This window comes from Phyllostomus discolor, chromosome 2 (genome assembly GCF_004126475.2).
Source record: "Phyllostomus discolor isolate MPI-MPIP mPhyDis1 chromosome 2, mPhyDis1.pri.v3, whole genome shotgun sequence".
Classification (NCBI taxonomy): Eukaryota; Metazoa; Chordata; class Mammalia; order Chiroptera; family Phyllostomidae; genus Phyllostomus; species Phyllostomus discolor.
In genome coordinates, this window is record NC_040904.2 from 140747536 (window position 1) to 140774282 (window position 26747).

Consider the following 26747-nt stretch of genomic DNA (forward strand, 5'->3'; position numbering starts at 1 on the left):
AGCGGAACTTGCTGGTCCTGAGTATGGGTACGGTCATTCTTTGTGTGCCCTGAGGGGGAGGGGTGCAGCCAATAGCTGAACTGACAAGTCTGGAGGCCCAGAGGTCCTCACAGGTGAGGAGCTGACTGGATGAGGAGAATGGAAACAGTGAAGGGGAATCAGTGTTGTCTGTGCTTCCTAATGAAAACAAAGGGAAAGAATCAGACTTCTGGTATGAGTGAAAGCAAAAACACTGTCCTCTAATTTTACATCTATAAAATCATTAAATTTCTTTTCATTATTTGATTTCTCTAATAAAATGTATGTAGTTTTTTTAACAGGCAGTTCTGAGAAAGTGACCTTCCTGAAACTAAACAGACATAATCATGTGTCAACAGCTACTAAAATTACTGTACCTTTTATTGACAACTGTTCCAATTGCAAGCACAGCCTTAAAAGAATTATTTAAATCACAATAGGAGGTTCCAAACAATTCATTAACTGAATTATCATAATAATATTCACCTCTTGTCCTGCTTAACTGCACATTTAACATTTTTCATATGCTGAAAAAGAGTAATAGCATTCAACTAATAACATACATCTCAAAATGAAATACGACCCAGCTGGATTATCAACACAGCCCAAGTTTACTTCACGTTCTCCTTTAAAACTTGTCAAGTATTTTGTTTGAGGGCTGAAAAATCTTCCAAGTTATCAGTGTCAGAATGGGCAGAAAGGGTTCACCAAAATGTGAAATAAAGTGCAATACCTCATCTTTTCCTGTGAGCAAAGTATTTTCCAAAATTACTCCAGTCTGTGGAACTAGCACTTTCACTCGGTATTGGCTAATGATTCCATTTGGCTGTCGCGGTTTCTTCCAAGTAATTCTTACGTATGTGGCTTCTACTTCTGCAAGCTGCAAATCAAATACTGCACCTGGAACTAAAAATGAAAATAAGGTGTGGGAAATTTTAAAACACATTTTTGGATTTGAAAACATTTTCAATTTTCTCAATTCATGATTTAAGATTTGTAAGAAATTCTACTGTAAAACTGACTAAAACAATTTACTAACTTATTAATAATTAAATATGTATGGCTTTTAATACATGGATATTTAAAGTTAAGTCCCTACACATTTTTCTCAGAAATGAAAATAAAAAATAGGATAAGGTGGAATAATTTCCCCAAATCAAAATGTTATAACATTTATTTAAACAATTTTGTTAATAAAAATAACTTCCCTGAGGAAGCTGTATCTGGATGATTAATGCACAATAGAAATCTTGAGGGCTTTATAAAAACTCTAACAACACATCAAAAAGTAATATCTAGAAGACCTGGAATACAATGAAATCCAGGTGGTCAATTCAATTAGGTTATCTTTTAATTTATTACATGAGATTGTTTGAAAGGTTGATTTTTTATCTAATGATTTTACAAATTAATTACATAGTCTCAAATTTCAGGGGTTCTTATTCTTTGCAGTAAAGAAAACCAGGGACACACTAACAATTGGTTTAAGACAAAGCACCAAATACTTAAACAAATTCTAGATATAAAGTCACCAAGAGAGACATCTAGGAAATCACCCAGTGCCAGAGGAGTAGTGGATCAAGAATAAACATGCCCCAGGCTTTTGTCCACTTTTTTGTTTATAGCCCAATATGTGATTATGGATAGCCAATTCACCCCTCCATTCTCAGTTTCCTTATCTATAAAACAGGTGTAATTAGATTCCTATCATGCAAGGTTCCTGTAAGGAACAAAGAATTCAGGAGACTTTATAAATGTTAGTTCAAGAAAAAAAACACAACATAAGAATATTGTCCTTGATAATCAGGATGTGCTAACACTTTAAATGCATTTTCCTAAGCTGAGATACTTCACATTCATAAGAGTTTAGCAACTTGCACTGAGACCACAGACACCTTGGGGGAGGGTATAGTATAAATGGAAAATGACCCCATTTCCTTTTAAGATAACATAAAGGAACTGAAAATTAAGGTCACAATTCCAATAAATATTATTTATAATTAGTAAACATAATTATGCTTAAATTAACCAGGTAGTAAACTGTATGGAGTTTTCACCCAATAGACTGAGTTTTTTCTTTGTCTCTATTGTACAACCATTTAAAAAATCCTCTAGATATTGTAATAGTGTAAATACTTCTAAATGTTTTTTGAATAGTTAATGGCTAGATGGATGATGAGTTGCTCTGGCCAAAGAGCACATTATTTGACTATTGCAGTCAAGACCCTAGTGTCCAGTGCAGGTAAAGCCTGAGCTCACCACTGGACTGGGAGATAAACCCAATATGGCTGTACACCTGTAATTTGCTTATTTTTTGAATTTGGTTTTCTAAAAACATTTTGGTATCTCTCTATATGGAAGAATAACTCTTTAGATTGATTTCCCGTAAGAGTCCTAGTGTGAATGAAAAACAGTTTGTCCCTTGAAGGACAGAGGTGGAGTTCCAGGATAGGACCCCTCAGCTATTCATTCATCCACTTGTCATTCAACAGAGCACACATCCTACGGCCACTTTCTAGGCACCTGAAGATAGTGGGAAAAAAAATTAGATAAAACATGTTGCATGGGCCAGCTCTTGTACAAGTTTTATTTCATTAACATATCTTTTCCCCAGAGCGTATGTTTCTATTATCATGTTTACCAATACACATTTTTCAAGGGTGGAGAAACTTTCCAACTGCCTGTGTAGTGTGAAAATAACTCAGCCATTTAATCAGCAATGCTCTCCTTCCACCTTTCCTCACATTGTATTTTGGAGTCACTATGCAGACAATGAACCTTAGCCAGTACACAACATAATCATGGAAAACTTAGGTCATTTTCTATTAATTTGAACTCTTGGAGACTCTCAACATCAGAAGCCAATTTAATGACTACATTGATCAGATGAATTAAGCAACTAAACCTTGCCTCCTAGAAAATAAGTGAAATGGTAAATTTCGCTTGATGTAACACATTAATGTGGTGGGAAGCCCCAAATTAACCAGTACAGCAGAAAATATAAATATTTTACTGTATCTTAGTTAGTCAAACTTAAAAATAGTTGCAGTTTCTTTATCCTCTAATTTATGATGTATTTAAATATAACTTAGTAATTATTGCCCCTGACACTAATGCCTAAAATTATGATTCATGCAAAAATTAAGTGGTTCTATATTACCTTAAAAATGTACCTTAACCTTGTATAGGAATGACTGTAAACCTAACTCTTTTTTTTTTTAATGAAAAAAGAAAAAGCTTAGGGGATAAAGGAAATGAAGTAGACAGCACTGAATCTTGTCTTTAGAAAGAAACTTGATCTGTTACACCACAATTTTTTATAGTGAAACCAGAGAAGTGGGATTAGATCAAGCCACTTTAATATTGATACCAATTAACTAAAGAAAATCAAACACACAAGGCAATTATTCATAGTTCAGCACTAGTCCTGAAGGTGCTGTCAACAGGGGCCTCCTAAAACTCATTCTCCAGTCAACATATCTGTAAGTTTTACTAATAAATGAGAAACAGAGTAGACATATGATTGGTAAAAAAAAAAGTTGCACATGGTTTTAAGTTTTCAAATGAAAAACTACTAGATAAACAAAATGGAGACAAATGACACTGGTGTAAAGATAATGCATTAAATAACGTTTACCATTATAGAGCAAATTAAATTTCCATTAGAAGTTCACTTTGAAAAATATCTATTGAAAAATAAAAGTCATTGAGAATCCTGAAAAACACAAAGTTGACAGTCTCTCAGTGACTTCCTACAGAAGATTTTACTGTCACCTGCAGAAAGCGGTGTGCTGAAATCACCGAAGAGAAAAGGCTGGAGCTTGTTTGTGGGGAAGTAAATACAGCTTTCCCTTCTCTGTTTGCTTTTAAGGAATGATGTTCACTCCTTACAAGATAGTGACACTAGTGACTGAAAGGTTATGAGGGGATATTGAAGCAACAAAATTACTTAAAACTTTTTAATTCCCATACAAATAAGAAAATGCTGTTACCTATATTATATTCATCAGCTCTGTTTCATTTTAAAAATAGGTAACTCTATGACATTTTATAACATTGGAAATTAAATTAACAACTTTTCCCAAAATTGTCTTTCCATGCCTATGTGAAAATCTATTTAGGAAAATATTAAGCAAATATAGAAATTATAAAATATATAGAAGAACTGCTATGACAATGTGACACTGATTTATCGATTTTCTTTGATGATCAGAGTAGACTATGGACCATAACATTCTCAGTGTTAATGAAACTGGCCCCATTTAATCTAATAGCAAATATTCTTTTCCATGAGGTCAACATTTTTCTATGAATATCTGGAGATTTGTTAGAACCCCAGGTGTTTTAAAAGTTTGTCCTAACAAATTTTTTCAATATACTATAACAACTTTGAAATGCGGTGAAGAAAATAAATTAAGTAACCTTAATGAGAACACAAAGAACCCTGTTGTATTATAAATGAAAAAGAATCATCTAAACATAAGATACCAATTTTAACTGAAAGAATGTAGTCCTGGTGCATTATCAGAGCAACACTCATATAGATTAAAGATTCCTATATCACTAAGTTTTAATTAGTGGGCCAAGATTCGTTAGTGTTGTCAGAAGTAGAAAGCTACACGCACTGTACTGACAGAGTATTCCAGTGAAGCCCTTCCTAAGGCTGAACTATGCCCCAAGCAATCCATGGAGGAAGGCTGGCACGCAGACATGGAAACCATGTCATTCCCGCTCTTACTGGGGTCCACCTGTTACCAGTGGACCCTCCTGAGAATGTGGTGATGAGCTTAAGAAGATAATAAGAGTAAAGTCAGGATAAACTTCAATATACAGGGCAAACAGAGCCAACTATTCAAAATAATTTAGTGTGAAAATTATCCCATGTGAAATATATTGAACACTGCCCTTAAAATCATACTTACGGAGGGGGGGGGCCTGCAAAAACAGAATTTATTTATAGAATACTATGAATTTATGCTTACATATTTAAACTTCAGTTGCCTTCAAAGTACTCTCTACTTGATTCAATATACCTGTTGAGACATTTTTCCACTGCTCAAAACAGTTCGAACTCATTGATTTTGATGCCCTTTAGTGCTTCTGCCATTTTTTGTTTCACCTCTTCCACACTGGCAAAACATTTTCCCTTTAAGGACTTTTTTCATCCAGGGAAACAATAAAAAGCCACTCAAAGAGAGACAGTGGTGGATAGTGAGGGTGGGGCATAGGGGACATGCTGCTTTGGTCAAAAGCTGCTGAACACATAGAGTGACATATGCAGGTGAGCTTGTAAATCACCCATCATGAAATGGGTATTAAAAGAGTCTTAAAAAAGAAACTCACTGAAGCTGAACACAGCCTCTCACAACACCACCAGCTGGTACACTGATACAGAAGGGTTCCTAGAATACTCACCTAGCTGGAAAAGCCCATACTACAAGAGGTCCACCCTGCAGAAGATAATTGTGTTCTTGGGGGGGTGCTCATATTATTTTGTGAATAAAAATATGGAAATAAAGAAAGGGGAATAAACATTTAAATGATATTCAAAATAAGCAGCATGGCATTGTCTGTGGCAGTGTGTTATCTACTTCTGTGCATTTGTTCAATGCTGTAGGCCAAGAACAATGGCAAATGATCATCTTGAATTGTGGATTCAGTTTAGAATTTTGACTTGAAAGAAGACAAAAGTTTCCAATTTATTTAATTGTTTAACATAAGAATAGAAATTAGCTGGGCAATTAGGTTGGTTGAGAAAATGCTATTGTACTCCAGCACTCCAGTCCGCTGAGGGCCAGGCCAGCCTGCTGTGCTTCACAGCTGCCCATAAATCTGCCTGGCTTCCTTTAGAATGTATAAGAGCAGTTTCTAGGTGAAACAGGGAAAAATTAAGGGCTAATGGAGAAGATGTAAAGCTAAGTCTCTTTTAATAGAAACATAGTGGAAAAATTTTAATATGAAAAAATGAGAACATTTTGCTTATGAGTATGCATCATCACTTAACCTGTGCATTGAAACTATATACGCATTAGCATTTTTATTTGAAAGTGATACAAAACATAATTTTTGTGGTCTTTAAACACAGAATATTACGAAGGTTTAACAATTTTTTGAAGTACAAAATTCCCTAATAGCTGCTGCCCTCTAATGGTCAAATACTTGAATGGCTCTATCTGATGAATGCATGCCTAATCCTGGTATGTGTGTGTGTGTGTGTGTGTTCACACATGTATGTACTTCATTCATAGTTTACTGTAGGTTAGCTATCCCACAAGCAAAATCTGTAAAACTTTTGAAATGTTAATGTAATTACAAAAAGTTATTGTATTTTTTTCAGTAATTAGAATCCCTAAATGTAAATGAAGGCATTTAGCATGTTTGATGTAGGCCAAGAAAATCTGTTATGAAATAGTATCATAATATTTTTTTATCTTCACACAAGGACATGCTTATTGATTTTAGAGAGAGGGGCAGGTTGGGAGGGGGAGAGAGAGAAATATCCATACAAGATGGAAACATTGTGTCACTTATGAATAACATCTGTTATGAAAGTGACATTGTTGCTTCTCATACATGCCCCCATGGGGGACCAAACCCACATCCTAGGCATCTGCCCTGACCTGGAATCAAACCCGTGACCTTTTGGTTTACAGGATGATGTTCCAACACCAGCTGAGCCACACCATCCAGGGCATATTGTAATAATTTTAAACACTATATTTCACCTAAAAGTATGATGTTTAGTATATACAAACAAAAGTGTTTGAGAGAAATATTGTTTTAATAATTTCAGTATATGCTTGTAAATTTGTATTATGCACTCTTTAGGATTCCTTATCGGCTTAAAGTACCCTTTTGATTATAAACATATTTTGTTATAGGCACTGGGAATACATAGATGCCTCTGAACGTTAGTCTGTGAAAAAAATTCTGCACCAAATAATGTGAGCTTAAAAATGTTAAATGTATTTGTTTGTTTATTGAGATTTCTTGACGTTTTGGCCAATACTCATTGTAAACCTCCTGCAGTTTGTTACTGCATGTAGTGTCCTCTAACCTTGCTTGCTCTCCAGTCCCTATTATTATGAAGCAGGCTATGGCCTTAATGTTCTGAGGGACATATGGTCAGAATGTACTAGGAAGTCATCTGGTAAGGAAATAACATGAATTAAGTAAACACAATCCAAATAACTTCCGACATAATGTTTAACCAATGCAATAAAATTCACAAGCAGAACAAAAACTTCTCATTAACACTCTAAGGGAAATGTTCTTACCTTCCGGGGGAGTAAATATTGAAATATTTGATTTGGGTCCAATCCCTGCACTGGTTTCAGCTGCAACATACACATCATACATTGTAAATGGTGTTAGGTTAGTGAATGCAAACTTAAGGTCTTTTGTGCTGTTGTCCAAAATCCGACCTGCGAAAAGCAAAAAATACCTGTGGATTATTTTCTCATCAAGCATGTAATTATTCTCACACATAAGTATAGAGCCACAGACAGGGATTAAAGTGCTAACCTACATACTGCTTGTTACAACAATTTGTAAAGTAAATATATTTTAAACATTTAGCTTAATAGTGCATTGATACCAATTTAATTAAAACAAAGGAAATAACATGAAAATCTTCCAGTGTTTAAAGTGACTTTTATTACATTACAAAGTCCTATTCAATTGCTATATTATTTCTTGACATATTTAAAAGGAATATGTTAGATTTTACCAGTATAAAAACAGTGACAATATATTATAATCAAATTTACTCAGTTGAAATGCTAAATATTTTCATTATCATGTACAGAAAAGTTTATTTAGAAAATATTTCTAATTTAGCTTCTGAGAAAAATTCCTTGAAGAGCTTAGCATCAAAATTCCTTAAATCCTCAACTTTACCACTGAATATAGTTCTTTCGCCTTCTTGCTCTAGCTGAAACCTGACTCTCCCCTGAGAAGACTGCTGCTCTTCCCTTCAGCCACCCCAGTGGAGGCAGTCTATCTTTCCCCATAGCCTTCGCAGGACTAGGCCCTCAGGTGTGGGAAGGGTTCTCCTTGTTCCTCGCTACCCTGTCAAAGACCAGTCTAGCTCCCTCCATCTGAGAGCTCACAACTTTAAATCTCATGCCATAATGACAACCACTATCCCTCACTGTTGTTGTGATCTTCTACCCTGAGGGTCTCTCACCCTTATTTTGGATGGAGTGGCTTCAATGTCACTTTCTTCAGTGCTACCATCTTAATTTGTGGTGATTTCAGTATCCCTAGAGTTGATCTTTAAACCACTTTGAGATCTTTCAAAAGAATCTAGTCTTCCACTCTATCTCAGTCACTGTCTCATGGTCATAACTTGGTTATCACTATTACCAGTAACTGCAAATCCCCCATAGTCTTATTTAATTTCATTCAACTTTCCCTAACCATTCTTTCTTATCTCCTGTTCACTTAGTCTAGAACCCTGAACCAACAATTCTTTGAGTCCACTGAATGTCCACTCCACCTCTTCCATTTTGTTTGGTCTCTCACCACCTGATTTCCTCAGTGTCACTGTCAATTATAAGCACTGCCTTACATAAGCCTTCAATCCCTTTGCCCTTCTCTTGTTGAAGGGAGCTGGGGAAAAAAACAAAGCCACTCCGACTGATGTCACTTTATTCATCACCACATTTTAACAGAGCCCTTAACAGTACCTCGCACCTTACTCAATTTCCAAAGTAGAATCACCCTTTACTCTTCTAGATGATTATTTTATATATTCTATACCCTCCTCAGACTTCAATCAGAAAAGATCTGCCACAGACTCCCACCAACAAAATTACCTATCTACTATCCTCTGTACCCAAATACTCTGCCTTGTAGCCTGTTACTATGGAAAAATCACCTGTATTCTTCTCTCAAACCATCCCCTACATTTAAGCAAAAGATCTCAACCCCTGCCTACACAAAGACAACTTCCTAGCAATTCCTGCCTTTCTTATACCCATCCTGCTCAGGCACTTACCCACAGACTTCATCGTTAACTGCCCATAGAAATCATTAATGACTTTCATGCTGTTAAATGTTAATAGCTACTAAATGCATCCTACTTAATTTATTAGCCTTACACAAAAATTTTACCCTGTCAATATTCTGAAAATAATACCAATTTTTTTTAAAAAAGTGTGTCTGTATGTATGGGGGAGGGGGGAGGTTGGGAGGAGAAGGAAGGACTACAGTTCTTTAAAGAACTGCAAATATTGCTAATATTTCAGAATGTTAGGAGCATTGGTACTTATGGACGAAATAATGAAGTTCACTCATGTAATTCATGAGATTCATAAAGGCTTCAAAATGAACAATTTGTAACTCTCTGTTTTCACTCTTCTAAATAAATGACAATGTGTGTGTTGATGTTATTTCATTATTATTTGAATTTAACTTTTGTTGAACCATGAGATCTCAGATAAGAAAATAATTTTAGATTTTATTTAATTCACTGCCAACAGCACAGCATTTGAACCTTCAAAATGTCTCCAACAAGTGATTGTCTGAGTTCTACTTGCTCACAGAGATGGAGAACTTGACATCTCATAGAGTTGTCTGTATTATTTTCAGGGATTTCTGATGATTAGAAATGGCTTCCCCATTCTAAGCAGAAATCTGACTAAACAGAACCGAAGCCCAGTCATCCTTCATAAACATATCTGTGGTCGCAGTAAGACCAGATCCTCCTGTTCAAATGTTTGAGGATGTAAATCTGAGACACCTCTCTTTTCGATGCGTCATCTCCCACTCTTTCAGCTCTTCCTCATCAAATACGGAATATGGGTTGTGTTTCACCATATTTATATTTGTTCATGGTTTTAAACAAAAAGTTCAAAGAGCCTCACCTTCTTTACTACTTTTCAATTAGTTGCTTCTATTACAGGGTCATTTAAAAGGAGTTCTATACTTCAAAAATTTAACACCAGTAACACATTTTATATAATTCTTTTCCCAAGAGGTAAACACAAAACCAGTTAAGACTTACCTGAGGGCCCATATAATTCAACTCTGTAACTAAATTTCCCGGTTACTACAGTGGGCGGGTCACACGAAATTGAAAAGGACTTTCCTGTCACGTTGCCTGTCACACAGTTTTGCGGTGGTCCTTCGGGCACTGAAATGATCATAGGGAAAAATGAATAAATAATACCTACATATTTAAAATTAAAAATTACTTTATCTAATTATATAATAAAACAAAGTTGGTGACAAAATAAAATGTCACAATAACAGCCAAGGGTTGCCGTAACTTAAAAGGAATAAATTGAAGAGTTTGAATGAGACATGCTAGATCATCAGATGAACTTATTTGCAACAATTGCTAATTTTATTTAGTGCTGCATATATAAGTTTCATTTCCATATAGATAAATGCAGAGTTACACTGTCTGGAAACATTTATACATAAGTACATATTTCATTCATCAAGGGCCTGGGTACCTGGCTTTACAAACACTCACCCCCCGGGAGACACAGGTAAAAAAGGGCAAGGAAATAACTCAACCTTCAGAATGTATTGGCAACAGTCTTTACTTTTTGTGTCAATATTTTTGTAGCTGGTTCTGAGAAGAATTTATAACCTATAGTTAGAAGAGTCTAACGTAATATTGGTAACATAAAAATAATGACAATTTAAAATAATCTATTTTTCACAGATGTGTTTCTACATTTTACCCTTTCTTTTAATTGAAATGAAACATTTCGAATATTTTCAAAACAAATTTCTTGTCTACTAAATTGCACTTCGTGTGACCCTCATGATTTTTTTTATTGTACAAGAAATAAGGAATACAAAAGAAGGAAATGCTGTGATTCAAAGATGGTTATTTAAATCAAGATAAAACTTAAAACTCACATATAATGAAGTGATAAAAGCTAACAGTTGTGCCACCAGAATAAAAAAATACTATGCTTTAGTGAAATTACCCCAGCACTAATAATTTCCAGTAACTCAAAACATCACCAACCACATATGCATGTCTGATACTACATATTTAGTATGGTATTATGTCACTATCTGCATGCACTTACATATGTATCCATAATAGCATAATTAAATATATTTTCATACCTAAAAACAGTATGCAGTTTTGGAAGTTAGCAGTAATAATATCTAATCATGTTCACTTAATCCTAACACCACAGCCATAAGGAACATAACTATTACAGTCTCTGTTTTGTACATGAGGAAACTGTAGGGCAAAAGGATACTAATCAGTATATTTTAACTACTGTCTTTACCAGATACTGAAATGTGAATCACATGATATTTTTCCTACTGCCAGTGTTATTTTCACACTTGGTAGTTGTAATATCAGGGAGAGAAGGATATAGATGATTATAGAAGTTGTAGAAGGGAAGAGATAATTATGAAAGATTGCTGAGATCACAGAATAATAAAAATGGATCTTAGAATCATACTTATTAACTCAATAATTTTTTGTTTCAAATCTCTCTCCTTTTAGATGTTTATATTATAAATGAGAAGTGAAATTAAAGATGCTTCAGGTGCTGTGCCTATTATCTATTTTTGGGGAGAAAGGGAAGAAATATTTTAACAAAAATATGTATATAAAAAACATGAAAGACCATTCTATAAGTAATTAAATTGCCCTACCCACCCACACACACAAAAAGAAACCATACCTGATTCCGGTGTTCTGACAATTGTACTATCAATATAACCGGCTTCCGTGGTAACAGCAGAAACTTCAAAAAGATACGTTGTATAAGGTCTCAAATGTGTCACTACAAAACTGATGGGTTCTTTCCACACGGAGCTTATCTTGCTTCGGGCCAAAGGGCTTGATGAATATGTGGTACGTGATGGAGGTGTACCTCTACTAAGGGTTGGAGAAGGGCTGGTTGTACTCCATAAAAAAGATTCGTTATTCTCCTAGTGAAAAAAAAAATATGAGTGGAAAAAATGTGTTATCTCCTTGTATATATGAGAAGTGTATTTCTTTTTTTCTTTATACTACAAATATCATGCTTAACTTTGTGGTATGTGTATGTGTTATAGAAAAAACTGCTAGAATTATACCCATTTATGCCTAGAGTTTTAGAGCATAATCTATATATTGCATTCTTTATACCTTAATGTTTCTTATGAACAGGATTTCAGGAGGCTTGGAATAAAGGTAAAACTACAATAAAATCATTAGAATTTTTACAACTCATGTTAAAAGTGCAAGGCCTAAAGATATGATATGTTTCCCTATTCATGAAATTTCAAGCATAGGTCACTTTCTTACTGCTACTATTAATCTTTTAATCTTAATGTTAAATCTTTTAATCTTAATAGATCTTTTAATCTAAAAATCTTAATATTTTTTCATAAGCACTCAAAACATAAAGCACATGTTATGTATGTGTGTGTGTTTATGTGTGACTGGGTATATTAGAAATATATCCTAGTTTTTAAAAGATCTTGAATTTTGTAAAACTTTGAGTATTTAAAACAAACAAAATGTTGTCTGTTTCTCCATCAACATTATCATAAAGATCAACAAAATCAAAGTGTCACAGGTTCTATTCCCAGCCAGGGTACATGCCTGGGTTGCAGGCCATGACCCCCAGCAACCACACATTGATGTTTCCCTCTCTCTCTCTCTCTGTCTCCCCCCCTTCCTTCTCTAAAAATAAATAAATAAAATCTTTAAAAAAAATAAAGTTACTTTAAAAAAAATCAACAAAATTATTTTGTAAAGAACATTATACAGTATTTCTAGAGATTTCCCACCAATGACTAGAATAATAACAAATCCTTCACCAAAGATACGCACAACAAAAAAATCTACTTCCACAAATTTAACCTTAGTGATTCCCCTCCCCTCCACTCCTGTCACATCTTTTTTCTAGTGATGTCCTACACTTTCCTGCTTCAAAGCTTTAGAAGGTATCCTTCACCCAAACTGGGCCCCTCAAATAATCTTTGCTGACCTTGCTATGTCCAAGGCCCGTCACAAGCACTGCTCCTGTCGTGAAGTCTTTGCAGAGCTCCCTACTTGATTCTGGCGTCTTGCTCTTGAATTCTCAGACCCTTCTGTTATTCTACCTTGACCATGGCCGATTGTGTATAACATGATACTATCACCCAGTACACTAGTAATCAAATAGCTATACTTTGGCAAAATAAATAGTATGTACATGCTAGATACTATTTCAGGAAACTTCAAGATATAAGTTTACTTAAAATTCTTGAGACATAGAAAGTGCTCCATGGTACTTACAGTACACTCTGGCAATTTCCCAGTCAAAATGTCTTCTACTCTGATTGAGACATCTTTCACAATTATCCCACTTCTAGCATGTTTGACACTAATCTTGAAACTGGTAATTTTGCCATTAGGTTGCCGAGGTAAATACCAAATCAGGTTTACAGCTGAATAGTTAAAGGCCTCGACCGTGAGATTCACCACTTTTCCTGGAGCTGGGGAAGTGAGAGAAATTAAAAGGGGAAAAAAACTACTATAAAACATAGAATACCATTTATATAATTTGGGGATATTACCTTTCCCATGTTATATGAAACTAAACATACAACACATTGGAAAAAATAAACTTGGGTAAGATATTTTGAAGCATATTTAACTTTTGACTAAAAGAACTAGCAATTAGGCTCGTAGAGTTGTGGAAAATAAGCTTTACTTCAGGATGATTTGATCAACACATCCATTGATAAACTATTTCAAATATGTCTGAAAAATTCAATTAATAGTTTTTGTGAATATACAAAAAATTTTGAAAAATGAATCTCTTCTTTAAGTATTTTGGGATTATATTAATTCCTTAGCTAATGAAGAGCTGGAAAATTGAAACAAACATCCAACCATTAGCACTAATAAGCATTTCTGGAATATACCTAAATATCTGGTCTCTAACATAACATGTATATCACCCAGCTAGATGTGGTTATTACATTTTGAGTTTTATACACCCACAAAATTAACTTTCATCAGAATTCATGATACTTTGTTATCAATTATTAATTGTCTGCAATAATAATCTGTATTCTATCTTAATTAGGATGAGACGAACATAAGGATAGAGTAAAAGAAAATTATGCATATTAATTTCAAAGCAAATTATGCAAAACTGACAAAGTGGAGTAAATAATCAAGAACCTTTAGAATATCGAACAAACATAACAAGTTAATGTTGAAACAAATAAAAACAAAACAAGATATCTGGGGTAAAACATAAGTAACAGTAGAGGCACAGAACAATAAAATGTAGGTGTGCATTGTAGAAAAGAATGCTAAAATGTGATTTGCAAACGAAAGTCATATAAATAAGAAAGTTTGGGTTTGGGAGAGAGGGCTTAAAGCAAATATGACGTTAGCAGTAGAAACTAAGAAACTTAAGGACAGCTGCATTTTAACAGAAAACAAAATAAATCAATTTGGGGGAATGATTAATCATTAATAATAGATAAATAATGAAAATTTTTTCTACAGGGGAAACTGATCGATGGAATCATTTAAAGCTTAAGGAAAATAATGGCAATATAATTACTTTTTGATACTAAGGCTTAATATTTGCATTTCTTTGGAATATATAAAATATAATAATGTAAAAGGAACGAGGTTGTTAAATATATGATACTATGGACTTATATGAATTAAAACACATAATGTTTTAAAAAATTGAATATGTGTAACATATAACATTGTATAAATGTAAGATGCATGTTGTGTTATTTTGATACATTTATACATTGTGTTATGATTGCCAGTCAGTGGTAGTTAGCACCTCTATCACATTTCATAATTACATCATAGTACCACATTGTTACCTATATTCCTTATACTGTACGTGAAGTCTTCTCAGCTTATTTACTACCCATTGCAAATGTATGCTTTATTTTTTTTAAGATTTTATTTATTTATTTGTAGAGAGAAGGAAAGGAAGGGAGAAAGAAGGAAGGAAACATCAATGTGTAGTTACCTCTTATGTGTTCCCTACTGGGGACCTGGCTTGCGACCCAGGCATGTTCCCTGACTGGGGATCAAACCAGCAACCCTTTGGTTCACAGGCCAGCACTCAATCCACTGAGCCATCCCAGCCAGGGCTGCAAATGCATGCTTTAAACATCAATCCAATTCCCACACCCTCGAGTCTCCTAATAACTACCATCTTACTCTCTTCATGAATCTGAATGACCCCTTTAGATTTCTTGCTTGTGTAAACTACAACAATTTTAAAAGTATGCCTGATATAGCTATTAATAACAAATTACAAATTTTATAAGTGTGCCATATATATATAACTCAATAACAAATTAACACATGTGTTAGCCAAGCTGACAGATTTCCAAATGGGCCTTAACAACAATTGTAGGGACTACTAGAATGCAGACAAATTTGATTTTATAAGGTAACTAAATTCTTATTAAATTCCAAACCATGATTTCAGAATATTAATAAAAGTAGACCCAAAACACTAGATTTTAAAAATTAATTATATAATTACATCACTTTAACAATACTTAGTGAAAAAAATGATATTTTTATTAACTTGTTTTAAGTTAGTTTTGTCTCAATAAAATGTGTGTACATTTTCCTTTTGTGACTTCATGGTGTCTGAAGACTGATTCTGGCCTTTTTGTTGGTAGATCGTTTCCTTATTTTAAATATTCTAGTTTCTACTTCTACTTCTGGACTTTTATGCATTTAAATCCCACAATCTTGATTTTTATAGGTGAATTTATCCATCTTCATCTAAGTGAAAAGATTTGATACTGAAGTGCCAAAAAACTTTTGTTTAACAAGTCATCTCATCTTTCAGATAAGCATCTTCCAACACGTTGAGAGTATATCTAGACTAGTGGCATACATAAATATATAAGCATGTGAAGTACCTATAACTTGTATACACTATGCTAAACACACACTTATTGAGCCAGAAAACAACTGTACAAATTGAATACAGAAACTTTTACAAGTATTTTCCTGCATTTCTAAGGATCCACTAAGCTGGGAATGAAGATGCAAGAGATATTTTTAAATATTATAAAGTCAAAATAAATTCTGTGTTTACCAGAAGTAATGCCGCATGGAAGTTTAAAAGTTGAGCTATTGTGCTACTGGGTGGAATATTAGCTCAGTGTAGTATAACTGGTTACCTTGTACACTCTCCCTAACAGTAGTTTTATTCATGGGGAAGAAATTACTTCTGATTAAACAATAATAAATGCACAGAAATTTTCCTTAAATTTGGGTTCTATGTAGCATAAATAATAAAAGGGGTATTTGAGGAACAAATTTGATCATTGATATAATTAAATTTAGATTTACATTACATTTTTTACCTCTTTACATTTACCAAAAAAGGAAAGATGTAGCAAGAAGAATTATATCATTATATGGTTTGCCCAAGAACACACAGCTAATGAGAAACACTGAGACACCTATTCCAAGATTATTTTCACTAAACCTAGAGTTTCTTTAGTTTCTCTTGATCATAAATTTCCAAGAGAGTTAATATCTCTAGAAAGTGTGTAAGTTAGCAGAAGAATGTAGTACATAAAGTTCAAAAAGAAGATCAGTGTGGCTGGAGTAGATGGAGGAAGGAAGAATGGTAAGAGATGAAGTCTGAGAGAGGAAAGAGCATACAGAGCACTGTAGGACATGGAAAGGACTTTGGGTCTTATTCTGAAGGATGCAGAAGCCATGTTAGGAAGAGAGAATAACATAGTCTGGTTTATGTTTCAAAGGATGACATAGCTCTTGTAAAGAGAGTAACTGTAGGCACGTAAATTGGAAACAAGAAAGCCAGTAAGAAGACTTTCAATTGTTCAGGCAAGAAACCATAATAGATTAATTAGCAGTAGGAGTGAGATTTAAGATACATTTTGACATAGTGCTAGCAGGATTTGCTGAGTACACTGAGTCAATGTTGACTTCAAGAGACTACTGGTCAAGATGGCAGCATAAGCAGATGTACTCTTCGTACAACCACAACAAAATAAGAACTAACATATAGAACAACCATCACTCAGAACTGACAGAAATTGAGTTGAATGGAAGTCTGAGAATTATGGAATTAAAGAAACCACATTCATCCAGGCTGATTGAGGCAAAGATGCAGAACAGACTGGTCTCACATTCACATGTGGTGGATAAAAATTTGGGAGGGATACCTTGGGAGTGAGGAGTCAGCACCATACCAGGCCCCTCAGCCCAAGGTTCCAGTGCCAGAAAGATAAGTCCCCACAACTTCTGGATGCAAAAACCAGCTGGGATTGAGTCAATGGAAGAAACTTCTGGAACCCCAAGCAGTTCCTCTTAAAGAACCCACACATGGACTCACTTAGTCAGACTTGTTCCCTCTGGACTCAGGCACCAGGGAGGCAGCTTGAGAGGCACCAGTGGCATGCAGGGGAAAGCTAAGGTGCCTGACATCAAGGTAGACAGAGGCCATTGTCCTCTTTCAGGGCACCCCACCACCACCAGAGCCAGCAAATGGGTGCCATATTTAAGATTCCATCTACCTGGCTAATACTAGATGGCCTGCCTTGGAGATCCCCAGAGACTCCGCCCTACCCAACTTACCAGCCCATGCAAGCTGCTTTTCCATATGAACAAACAAGCAGCAACTGGCCTCAGTGAGCCCCAGGCCCAGAACTAGCAGCCTAGATTCACAGCTTGGGTTTGCTTAGAAATCTCAAAGCCCAACACAAGTAGCACCCACCTCAGATTGCTTTATAACTCAGGCAAGATGGCCTCTGGGAAAACACAAGCGGGAGCTGATCTTGGTCTGCACCACCTGGGAAATCTCAGGGCCAATGCACCCAGTGGACAGCTACAGACCATATCAGTGCACCACCACTACCCTGGCCCTGCACAGCTGATCCTCCATAGATGGTGGAGGCTGGTGGTTAAGTGGTCACAGACAGTACTTGTAGCTGGCTGGTCTGGGTAAATTCCTCCCATTGATCTGCCAACAGCAATTAAGGCTCAACTACAAGAGGAGGGTGTACTCAGCCCACACAGAGGGGCCATCTTGATACCCAGCTTGGGTGATAGGGGAGGCTGTGCCACTGGACCCTACAGGACACTTACTACATTAGGACACACTACAAAGACTCAGAGACAAAGCACCTCTACCTAATACATAGAAACAAACACAGGGAGGCTGCCAAAATGAGGAGGTAAAGAAACATGGCCCAAATGAAAGAGCAGATCAAAACTCCAGGAAAGGAGCTAAACAAAATGGAGATAAGCAGTCTATCAGATGCAGAATTCAAAACACTGGTTATAAGGATGCTCAAAGAACTTAGTGAGGACCTCAACAGCATTAAAAAAAAAGAACCAGTCAGAAACAAAAGATACACTAATTGAAATAAAGAACAATTTACAGGGAAACAACAGTAGAGTGGATGAAGCCAAGAATCAAATCAATGATTTGGAACATAAAGGAAGCAAAAACAACCAATCAGAACAAGAAGAAAAGAGAATTCAAAAAATGAGGATAGTATAAGGAGCCTGTGGGACATGTTAAGCAGTCCAACATTTACTTCATAGGGGTGCCAGAAGGAGAATAGAAAGAGCAAGAAATTGAAAATATATTTGAAAAAATAATGAAAAAAACTTACCTAATTTGGTGAAGGAAATAAGCATGCAAGTCCAGGTAGCACAGAGAGTCCCAGACAAGATGGCCACAAAGAGACCCACACCAAGATATATCACAATTAAAATGCTAACCTTTTAAAAAGGTTAAAAATAAAGAGATGGGAGGAGGGTATTGGAGAATAGGTGAGAGGTGAGGGAATTAAGTACAAATAGGTAGTTACAGAATAGCCATGGGGATGTAAAGTACCAAATAGGAAAGGGAGTAGCCAACGAACTTACACACATGACCTGTGGACATGCACAAAGGTGAGGGATTGCCTGAGGGAGTGGGGGGTGCTGGGTGGAGGGGAGCAAAGCAGGGAAATCAGGATAGCTATAATAGCATAATCAATAAAATATAATAAAAAATGATGACTTCAAGATTTTTCCTTTCTGACACTGCAAGAATGGAGGTGTCTTTAAAATAGTTTGGTAATGACTACATATTATGGGTAATATGATAACTGTTAAAATCCACATTTCCAAAAATTTAATGTTGTAAAAATGCCTATGATTTGATGTTAAGAGAAAAATGCAAGATATAAATTTACACAAATGGCACATGCCTACTTTCAACATATACAGCTATATAGAAATATGTTCATAGGAAGGGGGGGAAGACCAGCCAGAAATGCAGCAAAATGATAATAGGATTTTTTTGTATAACAGGAAAATGGATAATTTTCATTGCATATTTTTTATTTTTGTGTTTTTTCAGGTTCCTAAGATAACAATGCTTTTATAATCAGAAATAACAACATACACTATAATGAATAAATTAACTACCTAAGAAGATTTTAAAGTAATTAAATGGTCATGCTATTGAAAATTTTATGCATTTTAGCATCAGATTTTTATTAATATCCTTATTTATTTTAAATGACAAAAATCCATAACTAAGTTAATTTAGAATAAACAATTTAGGATAATTACCACTTTCTGCAGTTTGGAAGAGAAATGGGTCACTAAACACTCCAATGCCAGCACTGTTTTCAGCAGCAACCTAGAGTAGATCAAAAGAATTTATGTTCAAGCTTTTTACTTTATCATTAATCAGAGTCTGAAATAATAAAACTTTGACTTGTCTTCTTATTTAGAAAATGATAAAAAACATATTTCCCTCTAATTCCTACAATATTCCCAAAGTATAAGGCACATATGGAGCTAGTCCATATTTTCATTCCCCCTAAGGATATATTTGCAGCATATTTTGATTCAACAGATTTCTCATATTTTTAATGGAAAAATTAATAAGTTTTATAGTCTACTAATAGTAATTGTAACAATTGCTATTTTGGGGCAACTTCTATGCACTAGGGAATCTTCAAGCAACTTTACAGATATCATCTTAGTCACATAATTAAAACAAGAGGTTTTGTTGTCAACAATTTATAGATGAGCCCTGGCCAGGTGGTTCAGTCGGTTGGAGTGTCATCCCATACACCAAAATGTTGCAGCTTTGATCCCTGATTAGGGTGCATACGGAAGGCTACATTGATGTTTCTCTCTCTCTCTCTCTCCCTCTCCCGTCTTCCTCTCTCTCTAAAATCAATAAACATGTTCTCGGGTGAGGACTAAAACTAAAATTTATAGATGAGAAACCTGGTTGAGAGAGGTCAAATAACTTGCCTAAGTTCATACAGGAATAAGTGGTAGACCCAGAATTCAGCTGAATTGTGCTTATTTTTAAACCTCAACCTCTCTCCACTATAGTCACTCTTGCAAGACACAACAGTCATTTCTGTAACGAATGTGAGACCATAGCTATGGTATCTGGCTTTAGAGCTTACAATTTAATCAGGCAAATAGATACTCAGGAAAACAAATTTTAAAATAAGTAGGTCTAATTCATCATTTAGACTAAGGACTCTAGAATTAAAAGATGGAAGCGTTCTCTTTTACTTGGATAGCTAATCAAATAGATGAGAGTAGGAAGAGAAAGTGTCATAAAGAGACCAACACTCTTACATTCTTCCAAATGCCATAAGTGAAGTCAGACAGCGTTGATTTAAATTGCAGCACTACCAATTCCCAGATGAGAAGATCTGGTCAATTAACTGAACTGTTCTAAGTCACACTTCTCTTTCCCTTGAAGTAGTAATAATAATGTATCTATGTCATAGGATTGTTCTGAGTACTAGACTAAATGAAATAACACAGCCAATGTACTTAATGGGATTTTCCCTTTATCAAGTAGATTTGATACCTATATGAAGATATCAAATGTACCATGCCAAATACCCTTTGGGGTTCTTCAATGGTTAACATTTATTTGAACAGTGTGCAAGACACAACAATGATTTATAAAGTGTGGTATGAAAAGAAGAATAAGGGCTTTTCAATAGGCCTGAAATAAGAGAATTCAAAGGAATAAAAATTCAAACTCCATAAAAATAGATCTAAGCAGAACTAAGTTGGCCAAATCACCTTTCTGTCGGCAATAGCATCTTATATCACATTAAAATTTAATCTTTATTTATTACCTTCAACAGGATACTTTAACATATAAATTAATCTTAATATGTTCTTGTTAACAGAAAACATCTGTGGTTTGTCATTTTCAGATGCCAGTTATTAAAAGGTTTCCTCCACTTTAACCCATGTTTCTGCAATGAAATTGCCATCAACAACCTGGTTCTGACCTCTACATCAGCAGAAGTTTGCTTTTTCCTTCCTCATTTGGGAGATCCCTACTATTGGTATATGCTCTGCATTTCTTGTTGTGTTTTTTGATTCCTCAAATAGGCATGCTTCTAGTAAGAAAAACCCTCCAGGCAAACCCTCTCTTTTCATCACTTCTTACCATCTAGAAGGTCACCCCAGCTGTGTATGATTACATATTTATAAGTTTTTATAGATTTTTCTCAACATTCAATTACTTACAAAGCTCAGAGAACATTTTGATGTTATGTTGAAAACAGAGAAGAGCAAGAAGCTCTCTGCACTCTTTACTACCCCCTGGAGCTATCACAGATACCCCTTAATTGTAAATATTTTCATATGGCCTAATTTAGGATGGTTCTTTATAGGTTCTTATTTATTTAATTTTTAAATAAAGGGATACATTTTGCATATTCAATATTGTAAAGGACTAAAAATTTTTATAAGCACAAACATACAGTAAATCACCCAGAAATATTGGTGAATGGAGCTGATTTGAATTCACTGTTCTCTGAGAAGCTAGCTCATTTAGTAACTTTCATTCCAGTATCCAAAATTTCAGTAGCAGACGTACAAATACAATAGGATTAAGGGAAAAATAACAAAGTTAACTCTTTGAGTTTAATAAAAAGGTAGAGTATATTCACTTATATAGCCTAAATTATTTAATGTAAATGTGATTTTTTTCCTTGAAAAAGTCACTAAGCTAATGCTTTTTAAAATAGATAAATTACATAAATGCACATAAATGTTCAATTAATAAGGCCATGACTCAGCTGATCATTTTTAAGGCACTTGTTCTGTTCAGCTGTAAAGGCTTGACCAAGTGGAAAAAGCTGCTTCACTTTTAAAATAGATGAAATATTTTAATACTCAGGAACTACCAAAAAATAATTACCTTGATTTCATATGTTGTTCCAGGATTAAGATTAGTCAGAAGAACTTCCAGACTGTCTGGCTTTGCTCTCACTTGTGTATATACTGCTTGCATCCATGGACAAACTTCCTTGTACTTCACAACATAGGACAGAATCCTTCCATTTGGGTTAGGTGGTGTGTTCCAAGACAGAAGAATCCCAGCAGAGCCCACTCTTTCTCCTGCTAGGAAGACTGGAGGCCCTGGTTCTATTTATTTTTAAAAAATCATGTTGTTAAAAGGTGAAACAATTACTGTGTTTTCACAATCGTACGTAAGAATAGTATTTACAAATGTAGACTTCGAGGTGCCCAAAGACCAATGGTCTCTTGAATGTGAGTTTATTCTCCCTAGAACTTTGCTACCGAAAGAGAAATAAGATTAAGTGCTTTGGGGAATACCAAAAGCATTCTTTCATAATCATGTAAAAAATGAAGTGCTACTAAATACACATTCCAAATGTTCTTCTGATGCCAGATTATTTTCTAAAGAAATTTGACTTGTGCCAGACTTACACACAAAAACTGAGAAAACAAGATATAGTCTTATAAACTGAATGATTCTTTCTTAGCAAGTATAACGAGTTTATTTGCAGGCTCTGTATTATTTAAATATTACCATTAACAGTCTCTGACCTATTTTGCAAACAAGTATAGACTATCTTTAGTCTTTAAAAGAAAATGAAGCTAAAGAACCAGTAAAATGCAGCTTCTAAACAGATCACTTTCTTAAGCTTCCATTTTGCCTTAATTACCACACTGTTTTCATGCATGTAATGCACTTATTGCTAATATAAGGATTTCCATCCAGTAAATCTGTACTAGCTCCAAACACTTCGGAGAAAAAAGAAAGGTAACTGAAAGCAAGTACTCACTCGTTACATTTGTTGTCACTGTTCTACTAGCAGGTGAGCTGTATGTTGTGGCAGAAATGGAAGAGATGGTTACATCATATCTAGTACCAGGAACAGCATTAGAAACATCAACCTAGAAAACCAAAAACAAACAATTGCAACAAAATTCTTCCTGAAAAACAAGAAAGCCAAAATAATGAATCTGTCACAATCAGAAAAATAAAGTAACTTTACTGTATAACTCTAGAGTCTAAAATATCACAAGTGTCATAATGTTATAAAATATAAATGTATTCCACCATATAACTATTCACCAAGGAAAAACTTACAAAACATACTATATTATCAAACACGAACTCAACAATTCTATCTATGCTAGTTCACTGTCACAAGAAACAACTATTTGAGTCTTAGAAAACCTATAGCCCATTGCTTAGCCCTAGTTTTTTAAAAGTGTATATGAAATACCTGTGTCTCTGAAGTTCCAATAAAAACTAAAAAAAAAATTATAAGAATATCCATCATTACATTTTTCAGGCGGTGGAATCACATTGATGGCTCTAGAGAGAAATGTTGCTTGCATTAATGATTTAAAGACAGATCCTCCTGGCAAGTGCACAATTAATGAGCCTGGATTACTCAATAGCTCTGCCCTTTCTGTGTTAAACTATTCATGAACCCTTGGATGGCTGGCTGTAGGTTCAGGGTAGACTTTTTAAAACAAAAAGGCATAGATGTTGCTAAGGTAACAGTCCACTGATGCTGAAACTTAAAGTCATCAATTCGGCACCAGTGCTTTCTTCTTCATCTTATGTTTTTAAAAACTCTCAAAGGAGTAAGTTTTTGTGGTGGATGAGTTTCATAAAGAACTTTCCTGTTAGGACCAAATATAAATACAAGTTGGCTTGGCAAGTATGATAATGAAAACTATACCTGATACTCTCCACCTCCAAGATCTTTGATAGTAACAAAGCCACTGTCGGGAACCAGATCCACATGAAACCTGTCCACGTGGCCAGAGGGCAGGCTCCAGTGCAGAGAGAAGGAATGTGCGGAAATATTGAAGGCTCTAAGTTTCTCGGGTTTTTCCGGTTCTCATATAGAAAAACAGAGGTTTGAAATGGTTATTGTTTTAAAGCTTCAAAGAAAAAACAAAAATCAATAGTCTAAGGGTCAGGTTTCAAACTAATCACATTGTTAGGAAGCAGTGAGTCTATTAAATTATGTCTAGCCTGACAGAGGTCTTGGGCATATATATCTGTAACAAGAACCAATTTTTAAATTATAAGGATCAGAAATAATGTATTGATTTATGTATCTGTTTCTGGGATATATTGTACCTAGTAAAATCTGTTGGTGGACCAGAATGTTTTTTAAAGTTAGTTTCTAATAGAAAAATTAAATCATTTTATAGCAAGGTAACTATAAACTATTTATCTAATTACCTGGGTATTTATCAAATAGAAGACAATTGGGAAAATATATAACCAAAGTATGCCAACTTTTTTAAAGGGTGAGAAATTCTGATAAATATTTATTTGTGTTTCTTTTAAAGGAAAGCTCAGTTTTCATATAGGAGAGGAAGCATGATAGTTTTTAAACATAAGTCCTAACTCTTCTAGCTATTTCAACCATATTTTTCTACCTTTGCTTCCTCTGTTTCCAAAGTTTTGCTTATGCTGCCTGTACCTCCTTGAAGAGAGTTTTGTACTTAAAGTTTTTATTGACCACCAATGAATCGGGTTTTCCCTCAGCCTCATCTTTAGAGCAGATTCCAGACAAACAATCCATGGGAGAGAGAGAGATTAGGAGTCAAGCATGGGAAAAGCATACCTGATACGGACCCAATTTAACACTATTTCCAAAAGAAAGGAATCTGGAATCAAGAATTAGACTCCACTTATTTTAAAGCCGTTACCAGAGTTGATTTGAAATGGATATAATTTTTAAAATGTACATTTCCCAACAAAACTGATAATGACACATTGCATAAAATAGAAATCTTAACAACTTAATTTCTCTTTTACAGGGGAAGAGAGGGAGTTACTTTTAGAATGATTTTCTTTAGCCCCTTTGAAAAGTTCATTTAATGCTTAGAGTGATTCCCTAGTACCTAAAACTGCTACGAATCAATCCACTTCCACCAAAGATATAGTCAGTCATTCCTCGGCATCATCTCCAAAGTGCCCATGTTGTGAGCACTGCAGTGTTACAATAAGTCTTTAGAAATATTATAAACTCAAGGTCAAAGATCAAAGAAATACCCAGTTTGTGATGGGTATAATTCGTTTGTGGTCCATAGCTGCTGGCATTTTTCCAGATTGTTCTGCACGCAGACCTATGTCCCGGGTATACCAGTGTACTGAGGCTTGAAAAAACAGCCTGACTCTCCTTGCCACCTTACACTAAAACAAACAAAAGTCTAACATGACAAAAGTCCAATTAATACTACTAACGCTTACTGATTTATATAAGGGCTAATACTATTCCTTCAAGGGTCCCAGAAAATGACTGATATCCATGAAGTCTTCGGTCAGAAACTAGAAAAGACCTCGGCTGAGGCTCTGGAAGAAAAAGGAAGCTTCGAGATGTGAAGGTCTGCTTACCGAGATGGTGGTGAGATAGGATGCAGTTTCCTGGACTGTGGTTTAAGGTTACACACCAAAGAGCTCTTGGCTAAGGACAAAGCGTGTCTCACCAAGAGCAGGAAGAATATATTTGTCTGGAAATTTGCCAATCTGATCAGGAGGAAAGGCCTGAAAACTTCAAGACAGTTTGGTAAAGACCTTTCAAAGCAGGGTGGATAGAAGCATTCAGAGTAACTGAGAAAAGCCAGCCTAAGTTTCTGGGATCACATAAGAAAGAGAAACAGCCTGGTGAACGTACAGGCCATAATAACGATTTTATTTTTTTTTCCCTAAACACATTGTGGATCCATTTTTTAAATTTTAAGCAGGAAATCAATATGACTTTTTTTTCATTTTAAAAGATTACTCTGGAATTGTATATAAATAGTGTATGATTTGGAGAAAGGCAAAACTGACAGTGAGAGGCCAGCTGGTGGACTATGGTGGCCATTTGGATGAAGAGGAGCGAGGCTGCCCTCTGCAAAAGGTGGCAACAGTGGAGCTACGTTTAAGTCAGGTGGAAGAGTGCAGCTTTCCCATATGGGCCGGGAGATTCAATTAACTGAAAGCAGACCCTATAATGAATGTATGATTTGTACTTCATAGAATTTAGTATCTCAAAAGGTAGGAAAATATGAAACAAAAATATTACTCTCTATTGATCGGGAAAAAATATTACTCTCAACCTAATTGTTACTAAACAATAAAAAGCAGAGGTGGATATGTTTGGAGTTTTTTGTTTTTGTTTTTGTTTTTCTTAATCACACGGGATTTGATTTAATGAGGGCTAGCAAAAGAAACTCAAAACTTAGTTTGATATTTTTTTAGACCATAGTTTCCCAAAAGTTAATCTTCAGAACTCTAAATCCTTAGAATTTAACAGATGCCCTGTGATCAAACCACTGTGTCAAGTAATTTCTTTTTTTAATACGTTAAGCAGATTTCTTTATTGCAGGATATCTCACAGACTTAAATATGCTTAAGAATGTCTTTATGATTCTGTAAAACAGTACTGTCCAATAAAAATGTAGCATG

At 35.0% G+C, this 26747-nt stretch overlaps 1 protein-coding gene across 1 annotated transcript in view; it reads right to left on the bottom strand.

Moving 5' to 3' along the window:
* PTPRQ (protein tyrosine phosphatase receptor type Q) overlaps positions 1-26747 on the bottom strand; it is a 250188-nt gene that overhangs the window by 173044 nt on the left and 50397 nt on the right. The window contains exons 18-26 of the mRNA XM_036018637.1: positions 24019-24179; positions 23107-23218; positions 22215-22441; positions 19589-19658; positions 13274-13473; positions 11688-11937; positions 10028-10156; positions 7296-7442; positions 752-924 (exon numbers count right to left, since the gene is read on the bottom strand). Coding sequence (XP_035874530.1) covers positions 752-924; positions 7296-7442; positions 10028-10156; positions 11688-11937; positions 13274-13473; positions 19589-19658; positions 22215-22441; positions 23107-23218; positions 24019-24179 — 1469 coding nt within the window. The remainder of the gene's footprint in view (positions 1-751; positions 925-7295; positions 7443-10027; positions 10157-11687; positions 11938-13273; positions 13474-19588; positions 19659-22214; positions 22442-23106; positions 23219-24018; positions 24180-26747) is intronic.